At 55.9% G+C, this 18,545-nt stretch overlaps 2 protein-coding genes across 2 annotated transcripts in view; both read left to right on the forward strand.

The window, feature by feature from the left end:
• The window catches only part of USH1C (USH1 protein network component harmonin), a 141,602-nt gene that overhangs the window by 102,184 nt on the left and 20,873 nt on the right, over positions 1–18,545 (forward strand). Inside the window, 2 exon segments of the mRNA XM_073603928.1 lie at positions 17,703–17,744; positions 17,857–17,910. Coding sequence (XP_073460029.1) covers positions 17,703–17,744; positions 17,857–17,910 — 96 coding nt within the window.
• Positions 220–6,160, forward strand: LOC141111794 (harmonin-like). The gene is made up of 3 exons (XM_073603929.1): positions 220–807; positions 2,805–2,921; positions 5,344–6,160. Exons 1-3 carry the CDS (start codon positions 589–591, stop codon positions 6,028–6,030), a joined length of 1,023 nt encoding a protein of 340 aa, XP_073460030.1. The 5' UTR covers positions 220–588; the 3' UTR covers positions 6,031–6,160.

Here is an 18,545-nt window from a genome sequence, read left to right on the forward strand (position 1 = left end):
CGTTCCTCCCCAGGTCCAGATTGCGGCATTGCGTTCCTCCCTGGATGCAGGCGTTGCGTTCCTCCCCGGGTCCAGATTGCGGCGTTGCGTTCCTCCCCGGGTCCAGGCGTTGCGTTCCTCCCCGGGTCCAGGCGTTGCGTTCCTCCCCGGGTCCAGGCGTTGCGTTCCTCCCCGGGTCCAGGCGTTGCGTTCCTCCCCAGGTCCAGATTGCGGCATTGCGTTCCTCCCTGGGTGCAGGCGTTGCGTTCCTCCCCGGGTCCAGATTGCGGCGTTGCGTTCCTCCCCGGGTCCAGGCGTTGCGTTCCTCCCCAGGTCCAGATTGCGGCATTGCGTTCCTCCCTGGGTGCAGGCGTTGCGTTCCTCCCCGGGTCCAGATTGCGGCGTTGCGTTCCTCCCCGGGTCCGGTAATCCTCTCCATATACAGCTCAGAGTTGTACAGAAAGTCTCAGGATCCGGACAGACAGATTTTATCCATCGATTTGGGTTTGTATCCTCTCTCCTGATTGGCTCTCGGTTTGCTGTGTTGTTGTTCCACCATTTCCGATCTTCTATCAGAACTCCGGTGCTCGGTGGGTTGGCGCCATTTGAATGCGGTGTGATCAGCACAGTGTGCGCCCCATTTCTGGGGTCCTTCACCCTCTGATTTCCCCCCAGAAGGGGAAGGGGCGCAAGAAGTCCAAAGTGGAGAGTCTGACGGAGCAGAAGAAGAGTAAGAAGGAGATGGAGTTCGAGGAGAAGCTGGCCCAAGAGAAGGAGGGGAGGCTGGAGAAGGAGAAGCAGCTGAAGATCAACCGGCTGGTGCAGGAGGTGAGCGCGACCGCGCATGCAACGCACATATACCTCCCGTGTGTGTATGTATGTGTGTGTGTATGTATGTATATATATATATATATATTACACACACACAGTATCTGACAAAAGTAAGTACACCCCTCAGTGACATTTATGTAAATCTTTTCTTCTCTCTTTTCATGTGACAACACTGAAGAAATGACACTTGTCTACAATGTAAAGTAGTGAGTGTACAGCTTGTATAACAGTGTAAATTTACTGTCCCCTCAAAATAACTCAACACACAGCCATTAATGTCTAAACCGCTGGCAACAAAAGTCAGTACACCCCTAAGTGAAAATCTCCAAATTGGGCCCAATTAGCCATTTTCCCTCCCCGGTGTCATGTGACTCGTTAGTATTACAAGGTCTCAGGTGTGAATGGGGAGCAGGTGTGTTAAATTTGGTGTTATCGCTCTCACTCTCTCATACTGGTCACTGGAAGTACAACATGGCACCTCATGGCAAAGAACTCTCTGAGGATCTGAAAAAAAAGAATTGTTGCTCTACATAAAGATGGCCTAGGCTATAAGAAGATTGCCAAGACCCTGAAACTGATCTGCAGCACGGTGGCCAAGACCATACAGCGGTATAACAGGACAGGTTCCCCTCAGAACAGGCCTCGCCATGGTCCACCAAAGAAGTTGAGGTCACGTGATCAGCGTCATATCCAGAGGTTGTCTTTGGGAAATAGACGTATGAGTGCTGCCAGCATTGCTGCAGAGGTTGTAGGGGTGGGGGGTCAGCCTGTCAGTGCTCAGACCATACGCCGCACACTGCATCAAATTGGTCTGCATGGCTGTCGTCCCAGAAGGAAGCCTCTTCTAAACAGTTTGCTGAAGACAAGCAGACTAAGGACATGGATTACTGGAACCATGTCCTGTGGTCTGATGAGACCAAGATAAACGTATTTGGTTCAGATGGTGACAAGCGTGTGTGGGGGCAACCAGGTGAGGAGGACAAAGACAAGTGTGTCTTGTCTACAGTCAAGCATGGTGGTGGGAGTGTCATGGTCTGGGGCTGCATGAGTGCTGCCGGCACTGGGGGGCTACAGATCATTGAGGGAACCATGAATGCCAACATGTACTGTGATATACTGAAGCAGAGCATGATCCCCTCCCTTCAGAGACTGGACCGCAGGGCAGTATTCCAACATGATAACCACCCCAAACACACCTCCAAGACCACCACTGCCTTGCTAAAGAAGCTGAGGGTAAGAGCCCTTGCACACTGGGGCGGGGGGCGGCGTCGGCGGTAAAACGCCGCTATTATTAGCGGCGTTTTACCGTCGGTATGCGGCTGCTAGCGGGGCGGTTTTACCCCCCCGCTAGCGGCCGAGAAAGGGTTAAAATACCACCGCAAAGCGCCTCTGCAGAGGCGCTTTGCTGGCGGTATAGCCGCGCTGTCCCATTGATTTCAGTGGGCAGGAGCGGTGAAGGAGCGGTATACACACCGCTCCTTCACCGCTCCGAAGATGCTGCTAGCAGGACTTTTTTTACCGTCCTGCCAGCGCACCGCTCCAGTGTGCAAGCCCTCGGGGCTTGCACACTGGAATGAAAGTAGCGGCACTTTCGGGGCGGTTTGCAGGCGCTATTATTAGCGCAATAGCGCCTGCAAACCGCCCCAGTGTGCAAGGGCTCTAAAGGTGATGGACTGGCCAAGCATGTCTCCAGACCTAAACCCTACTGATCATCTGTGGGGGATCCTCTACGGAAGGTGGAGGAGCACAAGGTCTCTAACATCCACCAGCTCTGTGATGTCATCATGGGGGAGGGGAAGAGTAGGTACACTGAGGGGTGTGCTTACTTTTGTCAGATACTGTATATACAGGACCCAGATATACCCCCATATATATATATGAAGCAGCTGAGGATTCTGCACTTGTAGAACTACGACTCCCACTCTCCTATGTATATAAAATAATTCTATAGACGCCGAGTGCTGTGATTGGCTGACCCTCTGTCATGTGACCAGGTGTCGGAGACGGAGCGGGAGGATCTGGAGGAGTCAGAGAAGGTTCAGCATTGGGTGGAGAGATTGTGTCAGACCAGATTGGAGCAAATCTCGTCTGCTGAGAACGACGCCCATGAGGTAACCGCTTTCAGATCACATGACCCTTCATGTACCCTCCCACAGGGGGCGCCCCCCATACATGAACCCTTCCCGTACCCTCCCACAGGGAGCGCCCCCCATACATGAACCCTTCCCGTACCCTCCCACAGGGGGCGCCCCCCATACATGAACCCTTCCCGTACCCTCCCACAGGGAGCGCCCCCCATACATGAACCCTTCCCGTACCCTCCCACAGGGAGCGCCCCCCATACATGAACCCTTCCCGTACCCTCCCACAGGGGTGCCCCCCATACATGAACCCTTCCCGTACCCTCCCACAGGGAGCGCCCCCCATACATGAACCCTTCCCGTACCCTCCCACAGGGGGCGCCCCCCATACATGAACCCTTCCCGTACCCTCTCACAGGGAGCGCCCCCCATACATGAACCCTTCCCGTACCCTCTCACAGGGAGCGCCCCCCATACATGAACCCTTCCCGTACCCTCTCACAGGGAGCGCCCCCCATACATGAACCCTTCCCGTACCCTCTCACAGGGAGCGCCCCCCATACATGAACCCTTCCCGTACCCTCTCACAGGGAGCGCCCCCCATACATGAACCCTTCCATAGGGAACGCCCCCATACATGAACCCTTCCCGTACCCTCTCACAGGGAGCGCCCCCCATACATGAACCCTTCCCGTACCCTCTCACAGGGAGCGCCCCCCATACATGAACCCTTCCATAGGGAGCGCCCCCCATACATGAACCCTTCCATAGGGAACGCCCCCATACATGAACCCTTCCCGTACCCTCTCACAGGGAGCGCCCCCCATACATGAACCCTTCCCGTACCCTCTCACAGGGAGCGCCCCCCATACATGAACCCTTCCATAGGGAGCGCCCCCCATACATGAACCCTTCCATAGGGAACGCCCCCATACATGAACCCTTCCCGTACCCTCTCACAGGGAGCGCCCCCCATACATGAACCCTTCCCGTACCCTCTCACAGGGAGCGCCCCCATACATGAACCCTTCCATAGGGAGCCCCCCCATACATGAACCCTTCCATAGGGAGCGCCCCTATACATGATTGCTTCCTGTACCCTTCCATAGGGAGCACCCCCATACATGAAACCTCCCACAGGGAGCGCCCCCATACACAAACCCTTCCATAGGGAGCGCCCCCATACATGAACCCTTCCATAGGGAGCGCCCCCCATACATGAACCCTTTCATAGGGAGTGCCCCCATACATGAACCCTTCCATAGGGAGCGCCCCTATACATGATCGCTTCCCGTACCCTCCCATAGGGAGCGCCCCCCATACAGGAACCCTTCCATAGGGAGCCCCCCCATACATGAACCCTTCCATAGGGAGCGCCCCTATACATGATTGCTTCCTGTACCCTTCCATAGGGAGCCCCCATACATGAACCCTTCCATAGGGAGCCCCCCCATACATGAACCCTTCCATAGGGAGCGCCCCTATACATGATTGCTTCCTGTACCCTTCCATAGGGAGCACCCCCATACATGAAACCTCCCACAGGGAGCGCCCCCATACACAAACCCTTCCATAGGGAGCGCCCCCATACATGAACCCTTCCATAGGGAGCGCCCCCCATACATGAACCCTTTCATAGGGAGTGCCCCCATACATGAACCCTTCCATAGGGAGCGCCCCTATACATGATCGCTTCCTGTACCCTTCCATAGGGAGCGCCCCCATACATGATCGCTTCCCGTACCCTCCCATAGGGAGCGCCCCCCATACAGGAACCCTTCCATAGGGAGCGCCCCCATACATGAACCCTTCCATAGGGAGCGCCCCCATACATGAACCCTTCCATAGGGAGCGCCCCCATACATGAACCCTTCCATAGGGAGCGCCCCCATACATGAACCCTTCCATAGGGAGCCCCCCATACATGAACCCTTCCATAGGGAGCCCCCCATACATGAACCCTTCCATAGGGAGCGCCCCGATACATGATCTGTTCCATAGGGAGCCCCCCATACATGAACCCTTCCATAGGGAGCTCCCCCATACATGAACCCTCCCATAGGGAGCGCCCCCATACATGAACCCTTCCATAGGGAGCCCCCCATACATGAACCCTTCCATAGGGAGCCCCCCATACATGAACCCTTCCATAGGGAGCGCCCCGATACATGATCTGTTCCATAGGGAGCCCCCCATACATGAACCCTTCCATAGGGAGCTCCCCCATACATGAACCCTCCCATAGGGAGCGTCCCGATACATGATCTGTTCCATAGGGAGCCCCCCATACATGAACCCTTCCATAGGGAGCTCCCCCATACATGAACCCTCCCATAGGGAGCGCCCCCATACATGAGCCCTTCCTCGCCCAGCAGTCGTGTTGCACCCCCCAGTATTGTAGTCACTGTAGAGAACAGTCCTCTTTTTTTACGCGTTTCGTCATTGGTTGCAGGGATCCGGAGGACATCCATCTGCCTCTCCCCCACCCACTGCACCGGCTGCCAGGAGGTTTGGCGGCGGCCTCCATCTTCACACCACGGATCTGGACGAGGTTCATGCAGAGGAGGTCGCTCGTCCTGCGAAACGCATGGCTCCCCCACCTCCCTCCCCCCGCCCGACACCCGCAGCCAACATCCCCCGCTCCTCCCCATCCCCCAATGTTACCATGCTGAGGAGGAGTGCTCCCCCCGCCCCACCAGGGTCCTCCTGGACAACCCCCCTACAGCCAACATGGATGCATCTGCCGTCACCAGTACAGCCGCCTCCCCCTGTGTCGGCTCCTCCCATCGTCTCCTCCCGCCCACCACTACCATTCTCTGATGAGCTGAAGACCTACAGAGGGCGGTCCGCCATGAGATCCTCCAATCCGGAGCCGAGCTATCCACCGAGCCCAAAGGTACCGGCCAATCATAGAGGAGCGCTCGTCGCATGTGGAGTGTTTTGTCTTTATTATACTGACAACCAATCAGGCGTCCGTTTTCCCTGTCCAAGGGGTCAGCAATGGACTTCAGGTCCAAGTATGTCCTGCAGAGGGCGACTGGGGGAACCCCGGAGATATAGGCATTGTATTCACCCCCGTGTACATAGTGCCCCTCCCCCGGGGATAATCGTGTACATAGTGCCCCTCCCCCGGGGATAATCGTGTACATAGTGCCCCTCCCCCGGGGATAATCGTGTACATAGTGCCCCTCCTCCCGGGGATAATCATGTACATAGTGCCCCTCCTCCCGGGGATAATCATGTACATAGTGCCCCTCCCCCTGGGGATAATCGTGTACATAGTGCCCCTCCCCCAAGGATAATCGTGTACATAGTGCCCCTCCCCCGGGGATAATCGTGTACATAGTGCCCCTCCTCCCGGGGATAATCATGTACATAGTGCCCCTCCCCCGGGGATAATCGTGTACATAGTGCCCCTCCCGGGGATAATCGTGTACATAGTGCCCCTCCTCCCGGGGATAATCGTGTACATAGTGCCCCTCCTCCCGGGGATAATCGTGTACATAGTGCCCCTCCTCCCGGGGATAATCGTGTACATAGTGCCCCTCCCCCGGGGATAATCGTGTACATAGTGCCCCTCCCCCAGGGATAATCGTGTACATAGTGCCCCTCCTCCGGGGATAATCGTGTACATAGTGCCCCTCCTCCCGGGGATAATCGTGTACATAGTGCCCCTCCTCCCGGGGATAATCGTGTACATAGTGCCCCTCCTCCCGAGGATAATCGTGTACATAGTGCCCCTCCTCCCGGGGATAATCATGTACATAGTGCCCCTCCTCCGGGGATAATCATGTACATAGTGTCCCTCCTCCGGGGATAATCGTGTACATAGTGCCCCTCCACCGAGGATAATCGTGTACATAGTGCCCCTCCCCCGGGGATAATCGTGTACATAGTGCCCCTCCCCCGGGGATAATCGTGTACATAGTGCCCCTCCCCCGGGGATAATCGTGTACATAGTGCCCCTCCTCCCGGGGATAATCATGTACATAGTGTCCCTCCTCCGGGGATAATCGTGTACATAGTGCCCCTCCTCCCGGGAATAATCATGTACATAGTGTCCCTCCTCCGGGGATAATCGTGTACATAGTGCCCCTCCTCCCGGGAATAATCATGTACATAGTGTCCCTCCTCCGGGGATAATCGTGTACATAGTGTCCCTCCTCCGGGGATAATCGTGTACATAGTGCCCCTCCTCCGGGGATAATCGTGTACATAGTGTCCCTCCTCCGGGGATAATCGTGTACATAGTGCCCCTCCACCGAGGATAATCGTGTACATAGTGCCCCTCCTCCCGGGGATAATCGTGTACATAGTGCCCCTCCTCCCGGGGATAATCGTGTACATAGTGCCCCTCCACCGAGGATAATCGTGTACATAGTGCCCCTCCTCCCGGGGATAATCGTGTACATAGTGCCCCTCCTCCCGGGGATAATCGTGTACATAGTGCCCCTCCCCCGGGGATAATCGTGTACATAGTGCCTCTCCCCCGGGGATAATCGTGTACATAGGGCCCCTCCTCCTGGGGATAATCGTGTACATAGTGTCCCTCCTCCTGGGGATAATAGTGTACATAGTGCCCCTCCTCCCGGGGATAATCGTGTACATAGTGCCCCTCCTCCCGGGGATAATCGTGTACATAGTGCCCCTCCCCCTGGGGATAATCGTGTACATAGTGCCCCTCCCCCCCGGGGATCTCTGAGGGGGTTCTGTCTTGGGAAGGGGGGTGTCTCTGGTGATCGGGGAGGGGGGGTTTCTGTCTGATGGGGGGAGGGCGGTCTCTCTGATGGGGGAGGGGGTCTCTGTTTGATGGGGGGGAGGGGCGTCTCTGTCTGATGGGGGGGGAGGGGGGTCTCTGTCTGATGGGGGAGGGGGGGTGTCTGATGGGGGGAGGGGGGTCTCTGTCTGATGGGGGAGGGGGGGTGTCTGATGGGGGGAGGGGGGTCTCTGTCTGATGGTGATCGAAGTCTCTCCCCAGGTTGTACGGAATACATCGAATGTCAGTAAAATCTCCTCCACATCAAGCAACCCGCTGGTATGTGTGTGGGGGGGGCTATGTTGGGGTTGATAATATTTGGGTTTTGCATTGTTGGGGGATTTTTTTTGGGGGGGTGGAGATTTTGGGGTGCTGTGTTGGGGGGGATTTTGGGGTGCTGTGTTGGGGGTGGGGATTTTGGGTGCAGTGTTGGGGGAGGTAGGGATTTTGGGGTGCTGTGTTGGGGGTGGGATTTTGGGGTGCTGTGTTGGGGGAGGTGGGGATTTTGGGGTGCAGTGTTGGGGGAAGTGGGGATTTTGGGGTGCTGTGTTGGGGGTGGGATTTTGGGGTGCTGTGTTGGGGGAGGTGGGGATTTTGGGGTGCTGTGTTGGGGGAGGTGGGGATTTTGGGGTGCAGTGTTGGGGGAGGTGGGGATTTTGGGGTGCTGTGTTGGGGGGGGATTTTGGGGTGCTGTGTTGGGGGGGGATTTTGGGGTGCTGTGTTGGGGGAGGTGGGGATTTTGGGGTGCAGTGTTGGGGGAGGTGGGGATTTTGGGGTGCTGTGTTGGGGGGGGATTTTGGGGTGCTGTGTTGGGGGGGATTTTGGGGTGCTGTGTTGGGGATTTTGGGGTGCTGTGTTGGGGGGGATTTTGGGGTGTTGGGGTACCTCCCAGGGTGGTTGATGTGGGATCCTCTGCTCAAAGAGGGGCTTAAACCAGAGTGCTTGTGTCTCATTACCTCCGGGAAGAGAAGAGCCCCAGGTTCTGGCTAAATGCTGATGCAAGTAGAAGAGAACGAGAAGACCTGGACAGCCGCACACCGGAATGGATAAATCCGTCCTTTTATTCAAAATACAGGATCATGGGGTACACAAAACACAACTGTGGGGTGGTACAGCTGACGCGTTTCGCACTTACACCAGTAAGCACTTGGTGTAAGTGTGAAACGCGTCAGCTATTTTTGTACCCCCACAGTTGTGTTTTGTGTACCCCATGATCCTGTATTTTGAATAAACGGACGGATTTATCCATTCCGGTGTGCGGCTGTCCAGGTCTTCTCGTTCTCTTCTCCCAGGACGGTTGGTTGGTGTCGGTTCTCATACCGTCCAATCTTCTGCCATGAATTGAATGGTTCAGTTTGGAGACGACTTGCTGGTAATTGGCTCAGTTCCCTGTGATGGGGGCGTGTCTGGGATGCAGGGATGGGTGTCCTTTCCTAGTTGTTTTGGTTCATGGCAGAAGATTGGATGACGTGGGGGGGGGGTGACGACGCACGCTGTGCATGGGGGGGGGTGACGGCGCACGCTGTGTGTGTGTGGGGGTGACGGCGCACACAGTGTGGGGGGGGTGACGACGCACGCTGTGCATGGGGGGGGGTGACGGCGCACGCTGTGTGTGTGTGGGGGTGACGGCGCATGCAGTGTGGGGGGGGGGGGTGACGGCGCACGCTGTGTGTGTGGGGGGGTGACGGCGCACGCAGTGTGGGGGGGTGACGGCGCACGCTGTGTGTGTGGGGGGGTGACGGCGCACGCTGTGTGTGGGGGGGGGTGACGGCGCACGCTGTGTGTGGGGGTGACAGCGCTCGTTCGATGATATACAATAACCTTCTCCTCTCCGCTGACCTCCATGTTGGGAATACAGCAGATGGCGCCGAGCCCACCGACTCACCGCCGCCCCCCGGTGCCAATCCCATCCAAACCGGTTATGCTGCCTCCCGACACCAACTTCCTGCTGAGAGCGCCGCCGAAGGCCGACCCCCTGGTGAGTGATGTCATTGTGGGTGGGGTTTAGGGAGGTCACTAATCCCAATAACAGTCCAGGAGGGGGGCTGAGCTGCCAGTACATGGGAGGGGAAATCCGTGTCATTCTCCGCCCACATTTCCTTCTGCACCAAATTTTCCCCCACATGGCCGGCGCCATAATTTCTCTGCAATTCATATTTCTGCAGCCTCCCGAGATGTTGAAGCGGATGGTGGTCTACAATACGCCCTTCCAATCCAGCAAGAGACAAGTAACTACCTCTGCTTGGTGTGACCCCCTCCCCCACCTTGGTGTGACCCCCTCCCCCACCTTGGTGTGACCCCCACCTTGGTGTGACCCCTCCCCCACCTTGGTGTGACCCCTCCCCCACCTTGGTGTGACCCCTCCCCCACCTTGGTGTGACCCCTCCTACACCTTTGTGTGACCCCCTCTCTTCACCCCCACCTTCCTGTGACCTCTCCCCCCCCCCACTGTGATGGAACCGCTTGGCTCCCAGAGGGAGCCTCCTGCCCACTAAACCGTTCCAGCAGACCGAGAGCCAATACCAGCCCTTCCCCCAAATATCGTGCACAGGGGAGGTGTGTCTGCGAACAATAAGACCAAAACATCACCCAAGGGTTAGATAACAAGGAGCGGAGAGAATCCCGGCCAATCCCGTCATAGATACCTCCAAGAGTTATCCGACAGACAGAAACAATAGGTGACTCAATTAACGATGGGAGAGATCTGCTTAACAATAAACACACAACAAGCCGAGTATCGGTATTCAGGAAGACCCGGAGCTGTCCAAATCTCATCACCCCACCTTCTATTCACATCCATCTCCTCACTAAGTGTCAGGTTGGCAGAGACCATCATGACTTCCTTAATAATGTCCTCTTCATTATATAACAGAACATCTTCCTAAATGCTTGGAGCTCCCTCAAATGCCAGGGCCCATAGTCATGTATCCGGGTCCTCCAGGGCCCATACTCGTGTATCCGGGTCCTCCAGGGCCCATACTCGTGTATCCGGGTCCTCCGGGGCCCATACTCGTGTATCTGGGTCCTCCGGGGCCCATAGTCATGTATCCAGGTCCTCCAGGGCCCATAGTCATGTATCCGGGGCCCATAGTCATGTATCCGGGTCCTCCGGGGCCCATAGTCATGTATCCGGGTCCTCCAGGGCCCATAGTCGTGTATCCGGGTCCTCCAGGGCCCATACTCGTGTATCTGGGTCCTCCGGGGCCCATAGTCATGTATCCAGGTCCTCCAGGGCCCATAGTCATGTATCCGGGGCCCATAGTCATGTATCCGGGTCCTCCGGGGCCCATAGTCATGTATCCGGGTCCTCCAGGGCCCATAGTCATGTATCCGGGTCCTCCAGGGCCCATACTCGTGTATCCGGGTCCTCCAGGGCCCATAGTCGTGTATCCAGGTCCTCCAGGGCCCATAGTCGTGTATCCGGGTCCTCCGGGGCCCATAGTCATGTATCCAGGTCCTCCAGGGCCCATAGTCATGTATCCGGGGCCCATAGTCATGTATCCGGGTCCTCCAGGGCCCATACTCGTGTATCCGGGTCCTCCAGGGCCCATAGTCGTGTATCCGGGTCCTCCAGGGCCCATACTCGTGTATCCGGGTCCTCCAGGGCCCATACTCGTGTATCCGGGTCCTCCAGGGCCCATACTCGTGTATCCGGGTCCTCCAGGGCCCATACTCGTGTATCCGGGTCCTCCAGGGCCCATACTCGTGTATCCGGGTCCTCCAGGGCCCATACTCGTGTATCCGGGTCCTCCAGGGCCCATACTCGTGTATCCGGGTCCTCCAGGGCCCATACTCGTGTATCCGGGTCCTCCAGGGCCCATACTCGTGTATCCGGGTCCTCAAGGGCCCATACTCGTGTATCCGGGTCCTCCAGGGCCCATACTCGTGTATCCGGGTCCTCCAGGGCCCATACTCCTGTATCCGGATCCTCCAGGGCCCATAGTCGTGTATCCGGTTCCTCCTTGGTCGTTTATCTGGGTCCTCCAGGGCCCATGGTCGTGTATCCGGGTCCTCCAGGGCCCATACTCATATCCGGGTCCTCCAGGGCCCATAGTCGTGTATCCGGGTCCTTCAGGGCCCATACTCGTGTATCCGGGTCCTCCAGGGCCCAGACTCTTGTATCCGGGTCCTCCAGGGCCCATAGTCGTGTATCCGGGTCCTCCAGGGCCCATAGTTGTGTATCCGGGTCCTCCAGGGCCCAGACTCGTGTATCCGGGTCCTCCAGGGCCCATAGTCATGTATCCGGGTCCTCCAGGGCCCATAGTCGTGTATCCGGGTCCTCCAGGGCCCATAGTCTGTGTGTTTGGGGAGACATGCTTGAATCCAAAGTAACATTGCTCCAAGGGTCCCCCAGGCACCACACCTCACAAATAGCAGTGCTCCCTTAAAAGCCCGGACCCCCATAGTCAGTAGACAAGAGCCTAGTCTACAGACCCCTCCAAAATCTTCTCTCCCGGGTGAGTCTGTCACATTTCTTCTCCATTAAAAATGTTAAAGCGGAATTTCGACGAAAAAAAAAATTAATATATGGACACTTACCTGTCCAGGGTCGGACATGGCGTAGATCGCTGCGGAGCCTGCGGTGATCTATGCCCAGAAGTGGGAGCAAATCCCTGGATTATACAAGTATCTGCTCCCTCCTCCCCCCCCCTTCCTGAAAGGTCCCAAATGTGACACCGGAGGGGGGAGGAGGAGGAATCTGAAAAGCAGAAGTTTCATTTGTGGGTAGAACTCCGCTTTAACTAACAAGCCCCCAGACCTCCACCTGGTCTGGACATGCATTAGTCGGGCAGAGTGAACCCACATAGGTGGTCAACTTGATTTCCATTCTTGGCCCCAGGGAAGGGTTGTGATCAGTAGGTGTGGGATAAAGATCGTGGAGACCCTGAAACCATGGAGACACTATAGGTTCTTGGCAAAAGCCAGCTTCACTCTGCCCTGTTGCCAGCGCTTCAGCTGGGCGTAGGAGCTTCACTACATCAGCTTGTTGCTGGGGAGAGGGGCCACCTGCCCCGGCTCCCTGGAACTCCAAGGTTGTTGCCGGTACTGGGCAGAGGTTGGTAGCATTGTGCCCTGATGCCAGCGCTTCTGCTGGGGATCCCACATAAACCGCCTCGGCTAACTGTTGGGGAGGGAGGCCGACTTCATCCACTCCCGGACTGTGGATCTGCCACTCGGGTGGGGGATTGGTTTCCTCCCCTCCTGGCATCTCTGACTTCAGCTGGGGAAGAACCACCACCTTCTCACCCTGGGCCTCTGGAACTGCCACAGATGTGGGTCAGAGGTCTTGAAACCTCTGTCCGGTTGCCAGTGCTTTAGCTGGAGAAGCACAGATGCTGCTGGCATGTCCCTGTCAGTGGTGTGGGAGAAAGGCAGGCTGCCTCTTCTCTCAGGGAGGCTGAAGCTGCTGTTGGTGCTGGGCAGAGCTCAGTGATGTTCTGCCCTAATGCCAGCTCTTCTGCTGGGAATCAAAATGAAAAGTCAGTGGCTTTGTACAAATCCTCCAGGGCCACCGATTGTTGTAAGCAGAGGTCAGCAGCGCTCTGCCTGGATGCCAGCTTCTGTGCTGAAGGTTCCCTGGGTTGTTCCTCAGCAAAAAAAGTCTATTAAATCTCCCAGTTGATGGCGATGAATAGAGGTTCACTATCTCCTCTCCCTGAATCCCCAGAGCCACTGAAGGTGCTGAGCAGAGGTTGGCAATGTTCTGCCCTGTTGTCAGCGCTTCAGTTGAAAGTTCAATCAATGCTATATCTTCCTGAGGAAAAGTCAATTAAATCCATGCTTTCTGGGATCTGTGGCTGGGGAGTGAGGACCACTTCCTCTCCTCCCTGGTCCTTGAACTGCTGCTGGGGAGATGGGCCGGCTGCTCCACCCCTTGTACCCTTATTCGGCTGTTGGACAGATGCATTCCTTCATCTAAGCTCGTCCTGTGTAGAAACAGGTGAGTCAACGCTTGCTGCATCCGCCATAAGAGCTTCGCTTTCATAGCTGAAGGTGGGCAAAGCACACTCTGCCCCATCGCCGACACTTCAGCCAGGATTTCAGAGCTGTTGGTAAGTACCTTCTTGTAGTCCCTGGCAAACGGAGCCCAGCCTTGGTACTAAGCAGAGTCTAGCAGCTGTCTGTAGGCAATCTCCAGCTCCCATCCCTGAACGGCTAGAAACTCCAAAGATTCTAGTGCACTTCCGAGACGTTCAGCCTCCAGTCTTTGTAATCCATGATGTCCTCCAAACACCACTCCAGATCACCCCCAAAGTCGGGGTCCTTAGACAACCTCCAGCACAACATCCCCAGGCCGCAGTAGCCAAAGCCTTCTGTTGGGGTGTTGTCCACTGTCCATGGGCACACTTGGGCTACATGCCAGCGAAGGGCTCTGTAGCTCTCGGCCAACTGCATCTCCACCTGGACCAGCCTGCTTAACTCAGCTGTCCACTCCTTGTGCGGTTGTTTCCCCAGTAACAGCATTTGCACTTCGTACTGTGACCAGTGCTTTTCCTGGAAGGAGGAGAGAATTTTTCCCTGGTGTCGCTGCTCACAGGTTAGTGTTTCCTTCCAGAGTTTCCGGCGGACAGAATCATACAATCCCAGCAGGACCTGCTCTGATACTTGTCCTCTGTGCTGTATCCGCATCTCTCGTAACCTCCTTCTGAATTCCTCTTCCATGGCGGCTGGTATCTGTACCTCTCCTCTCCTGCTATCCGGACCTTGGATCCAGGTGGAGGTTTGGATGTCCCAGACTGCAGGAAGCCTCCCACTGCTTGCCACCAAATGTGATGGAACCTCTAGGCACCCCCATTAGGTGCTTCTGCCAAACAGTGCCTCCTGCCCTCCAAACCGTTCCAGCAGATGGTGAGCTAATACCAGCTCTTTACCCCAATCATTGTACACAGACAAGCTGTGAGGTCAAATCCAAAGGAATGACAGTTTATTGAACATAAATCCAGGTTTTTATACACTTCAAAAATAGGTCAGTCACCACATGGACAATTAAAACCAAATATTACCCAAAATATCACACGATAGTTAGATAATAAAGTAGAGCTGACTCATGGCTAATCCCATCATAGATACTTCCAAGGGTTAACCAAGTTAGTCAACAGACAGAAACAATAGGTGACACAATTAACAAAGGGAGAGATCTACTTAACAATAAACATTTAACCAGCTTTCTTTTCATATACATCGGCTTACTGAGTGTCAGGTTGGCAGAGACCATCATGGCTTCCTAGATTGTGAAATGTAATAATGTCCTTTTCATTACATAACAGAACATCTTCCTAAGTGCTTGGAGCTCCCTCAAATGCCAGGGCCCATAATCAGTAGACAAGAGGCTAGCATCCAGTCCTCTCCAAAAGCCTCTGTCCCGGGTGAGTCCAAACATTTCTTCCCCATCAAAAGTGAACAAACAAAGTCCCAGACCTCCACCTGGTCTAAACATGCATTAGTCGGGCAGAGTGAACCCACATAGGTGGTCAACTTGATTTCCATTCTTAGCCCCAGGAAAGGGCTGTGACCCCCCCCCCCCCAAATTTACTGTGACCTCCTCCTCACCCTACCTTCCTGTGACCCCCCCCAACCTTCCTGTGACCTCCTCACCCTACCTTCCTGTGACCCCCCCAAAGTTCCTGTGACCTCCTCCTCACCCTACCTTCCTGTGACCCACCCCCAACCTTCCTGTGACCTCCTCCTCACCCTACCTTCCTGTGACCTCCTCCTCACCCTACCATCCTGTGACCCCCCCAACCTTCCTGTGACCTCCTCCTCACCCTACCATCCTGTGACCCCCCCAACCTTCCTGTGACCTCCTCCTCACCCTACCTTCCTGTGACCCCCCCCAACCTTCCTGTGACCTCCTCCTCACCCTACCTTCCTGTGACCCACCCCCAACCTTCCTGTGACCTCCTCACCCTATCTTCCTGTGACCTCCTCCTCACCCTACCTTCCTGTGGCCTCCCCAACCTTCCTGTGACCTCCTCCTCACCCTACCTTCCTGTGACCCCCCCAACCTTCCTGTGACCTCCTCCTCACCCTACCTTCCTGTGACCTCCTCCTCACCCTACCTTCCTGTGACCCCCCCAACCTTCCTGTGACCTCCTCCTCACCCTACCTTCCTGTGACCCCCCCAACCTTCCTGTGACCTCCTTCTCACCCTACCTTCCTGTGACCCCCCAACCTTCCTGTGACCTCCTCACCCTACCTTCCTGTGACCCACCCCCAACCTTCCTGTGACCTCCTCCTCACCCTACCTTCCTGTGACCCCCCAACCTTCCTGTGACCTCCTCACCCTACCTTCCTGTGACCCACCCCCAACCTTCCTGTGACCTCCTCCTCACCCTACCTTCCTGTGACCTCCTCCTCACCCTACCTTCCTGTGACCCCCCCAACCTTCCTGTGACCTCCTTCTCACCCTACCTTCCTGTGACCTCCTCACCCTACCTTTCTGTGACCCCCTCCCAACCTTCCTATGACCTTCTCCTCACCCCAACCTGTGACCTCCACATCGCCTACCTTCCTGTGACCCCCCAACCTTCCTGTGACCTCCTCACCCTACCTTCCTGTGATCCACCCCCAACCTTCCTGTGACCTCCTCCTCACCCTACCTTCCTGTGACCTCCTCCTCACCCTACCTTCCTGTGACCCCCCCCCAACCTTCCTGTGACCTCCTTCTCACCCTACCTTCCTGTGACCCCCCAACCTTCCTGTGACCTCCTCACCCTACCTTTCTGTGACCCCCCCAACCTTCCTGTGACCTCCACATCGCCCTACCTTCCTGTGACCCCCCAACCTTCCTGTGACCTCCTCACCCTACCTTTCTGTGACCCCCCCAACCTTCCTGTGACCTCCACATCGCCCTACCTTCCTGTGACCCCCCAACTTTCCTGTGACCTCCTCACCCTACCTTCCTGTGACCCACCCCCAACCTTCCTGTGACCTCCTCCTCACCCTACCTTTCTGTGACCCCCCCCCAACCTTCCTGTGACCTCCTCCTCACCCAACCTTCCTGTGACCTCCACATCGCCTACCTTCCTTTGACCCCCCCCCAACCTTCCTGTGACCTCCTCCTCACCCTACCTTCCTGTGACCCCCCCCCCAACCTTTCTGTGACTCACCCCCCCTCATCCTATCTTCCTGTGACCCCACCCTCAACCGTTCTGTGACCCCAACCTTCCTGTGACCCTATCTTCCTGTGACCCCACCCTCAACCTTCCTTTTAACCCCCTCCTCACCCCACCTTCCTGTAATACCCCACCCCCATCTTCCTGTCTTATAGTCCCAGGACCCCCCTAGTTTGCAGTGTCCTCCATTGTCTGTCCGGCTCGGTATGACATGACAGGTCCTCTTTCTGGGTTGGTGCAGATCAGATTCAGCATCGGAGATGTTTTCTATGTGCGTTTGATGTGTATTTTTTATGTATTTTCAGTGGGACGGGGGAGGGGGATAATAATAAAGAGATGATAGATGATTACAAAAAAGGAGATAAAAGATTTATTGATCCACTTATAAAATATCTTTAGGTGTATATATGATTTATATCCCGCTCCTCTGTGTGTGTGTGATATTACGTGGGGGGGGGTGTGTGTGTGATGTCACGCGAGGGGTGTGATGTTACATGGGGGGGTATATGTGTGATGTCATGCGGGGTGGGTAGGGGTGTGTGTGATGTCACGTGGGGGCGTGTGATGTCATGCGGGGGAATGTGAGATATCACGCGGGGGGTTGGGGTGTGTGTGTGATGTCACGTGGGGGTGTGTGTGATGTCACGCGGGGGGGTTGGGGGTGTGTGATGTCATGTGGGGGTGTGTGATGTCATGTGGGGGTGTGTGATGTCATGTGGGGGTGTGTGATGTCATGCGGTCCATGTGGTGATACGACTTCCCTTGCTGGGACGTGGCGCTCCGCTTTGTGTCCATGCTGTCACTCTGCTCCGCAGTGTTTCCTCCGGCAGTGATCTCTATCAGATCAGACATTGGCTGAGACCAGACATGTGACCTTTCCTTTATATTTATTATCTGTGAATTGTTTCCGTGTAATTCTCTCACTTTCTCTCCATTGAGGGCTTCCAGAAGTATGTGGAGGATTTTGACCCGTACTCCATGGTGAGTCCCAGCGAAGTATTCCCAAATTCTGTGTGTCTGACCCCTCCCCCCATACACGCGATGTGATTGGTGCCGGGATATTTGGGGTGATTATTTCTTGTTCTTCTCTCAGTTTGCAGCGGAGCAGATTGCTGGGAAAGACGTCCGACAACTCCGCATAAAGAAGGTGAAATGTCCGTCTGTCTGTACAATGATATCATCATTATTATGGGGGAGAAAACAAGACTCACACACTGAGGACCCCACCTATAGAGGTCACATGACTCCATCCCAGCAGGCCATAGGTTAACAATGGGTGCTCTTCCCACTCTCCTCTCCTTTTTATTCCCCTCACTCTCCTCTCTCTCCTCTCCTCTCCTCTCCCTCACTCTCCTCTCCCCTCCCTCACTCTCCTCTTCCCACTCTCCTCTCCTTTTTTATTCCCCTCTCTCTCCTCTCCTCTCCTTCACTCTCCTCTCCTTCACTCTCCTCTCCTCTCCCTCACTCTCCTCTTCCCACTCTCCTCTCCTTCACTCTCCTCTCCTCTCCCTCACTCTCCTCTCCCTCACTCTCCTCTCCCTCACTCTCCTCTTCCCACTCTCCTCTCCTTCACTCTCCTCTCCTCTCCCTCACTATCCTCTCCTCTCCCTCACTCTCCTCTCCTCTCCATCACTCTCCTCTCCTCTCCCTCACTCTCCTCTCCTCTCCCTCACTCTCCTCTCCCTCACTCTCCTCTCCCTCACTCTCCTCTTCCCACTCTCCTCTCCTTCACTCTCCTCTCCTTCACTCTCCTCTCCCTCACTCTCCCCTCACTCTCCTCTC

This window comes from Aquarana catesbeiana, linkage group LG11, assembly GCF_042186555.1.
Source record: "Aquarana catesbeiana isolate 2022-GZ linkage group LG11, ASM4218655v1, whole genome shotgun sequence".
NCBI classification, from domain to species: Eukaryota; Metazoa; Chordata; class Amphibia; order Anura; family Ranidae; genus Aquarana; species Aquarana catesbeiana.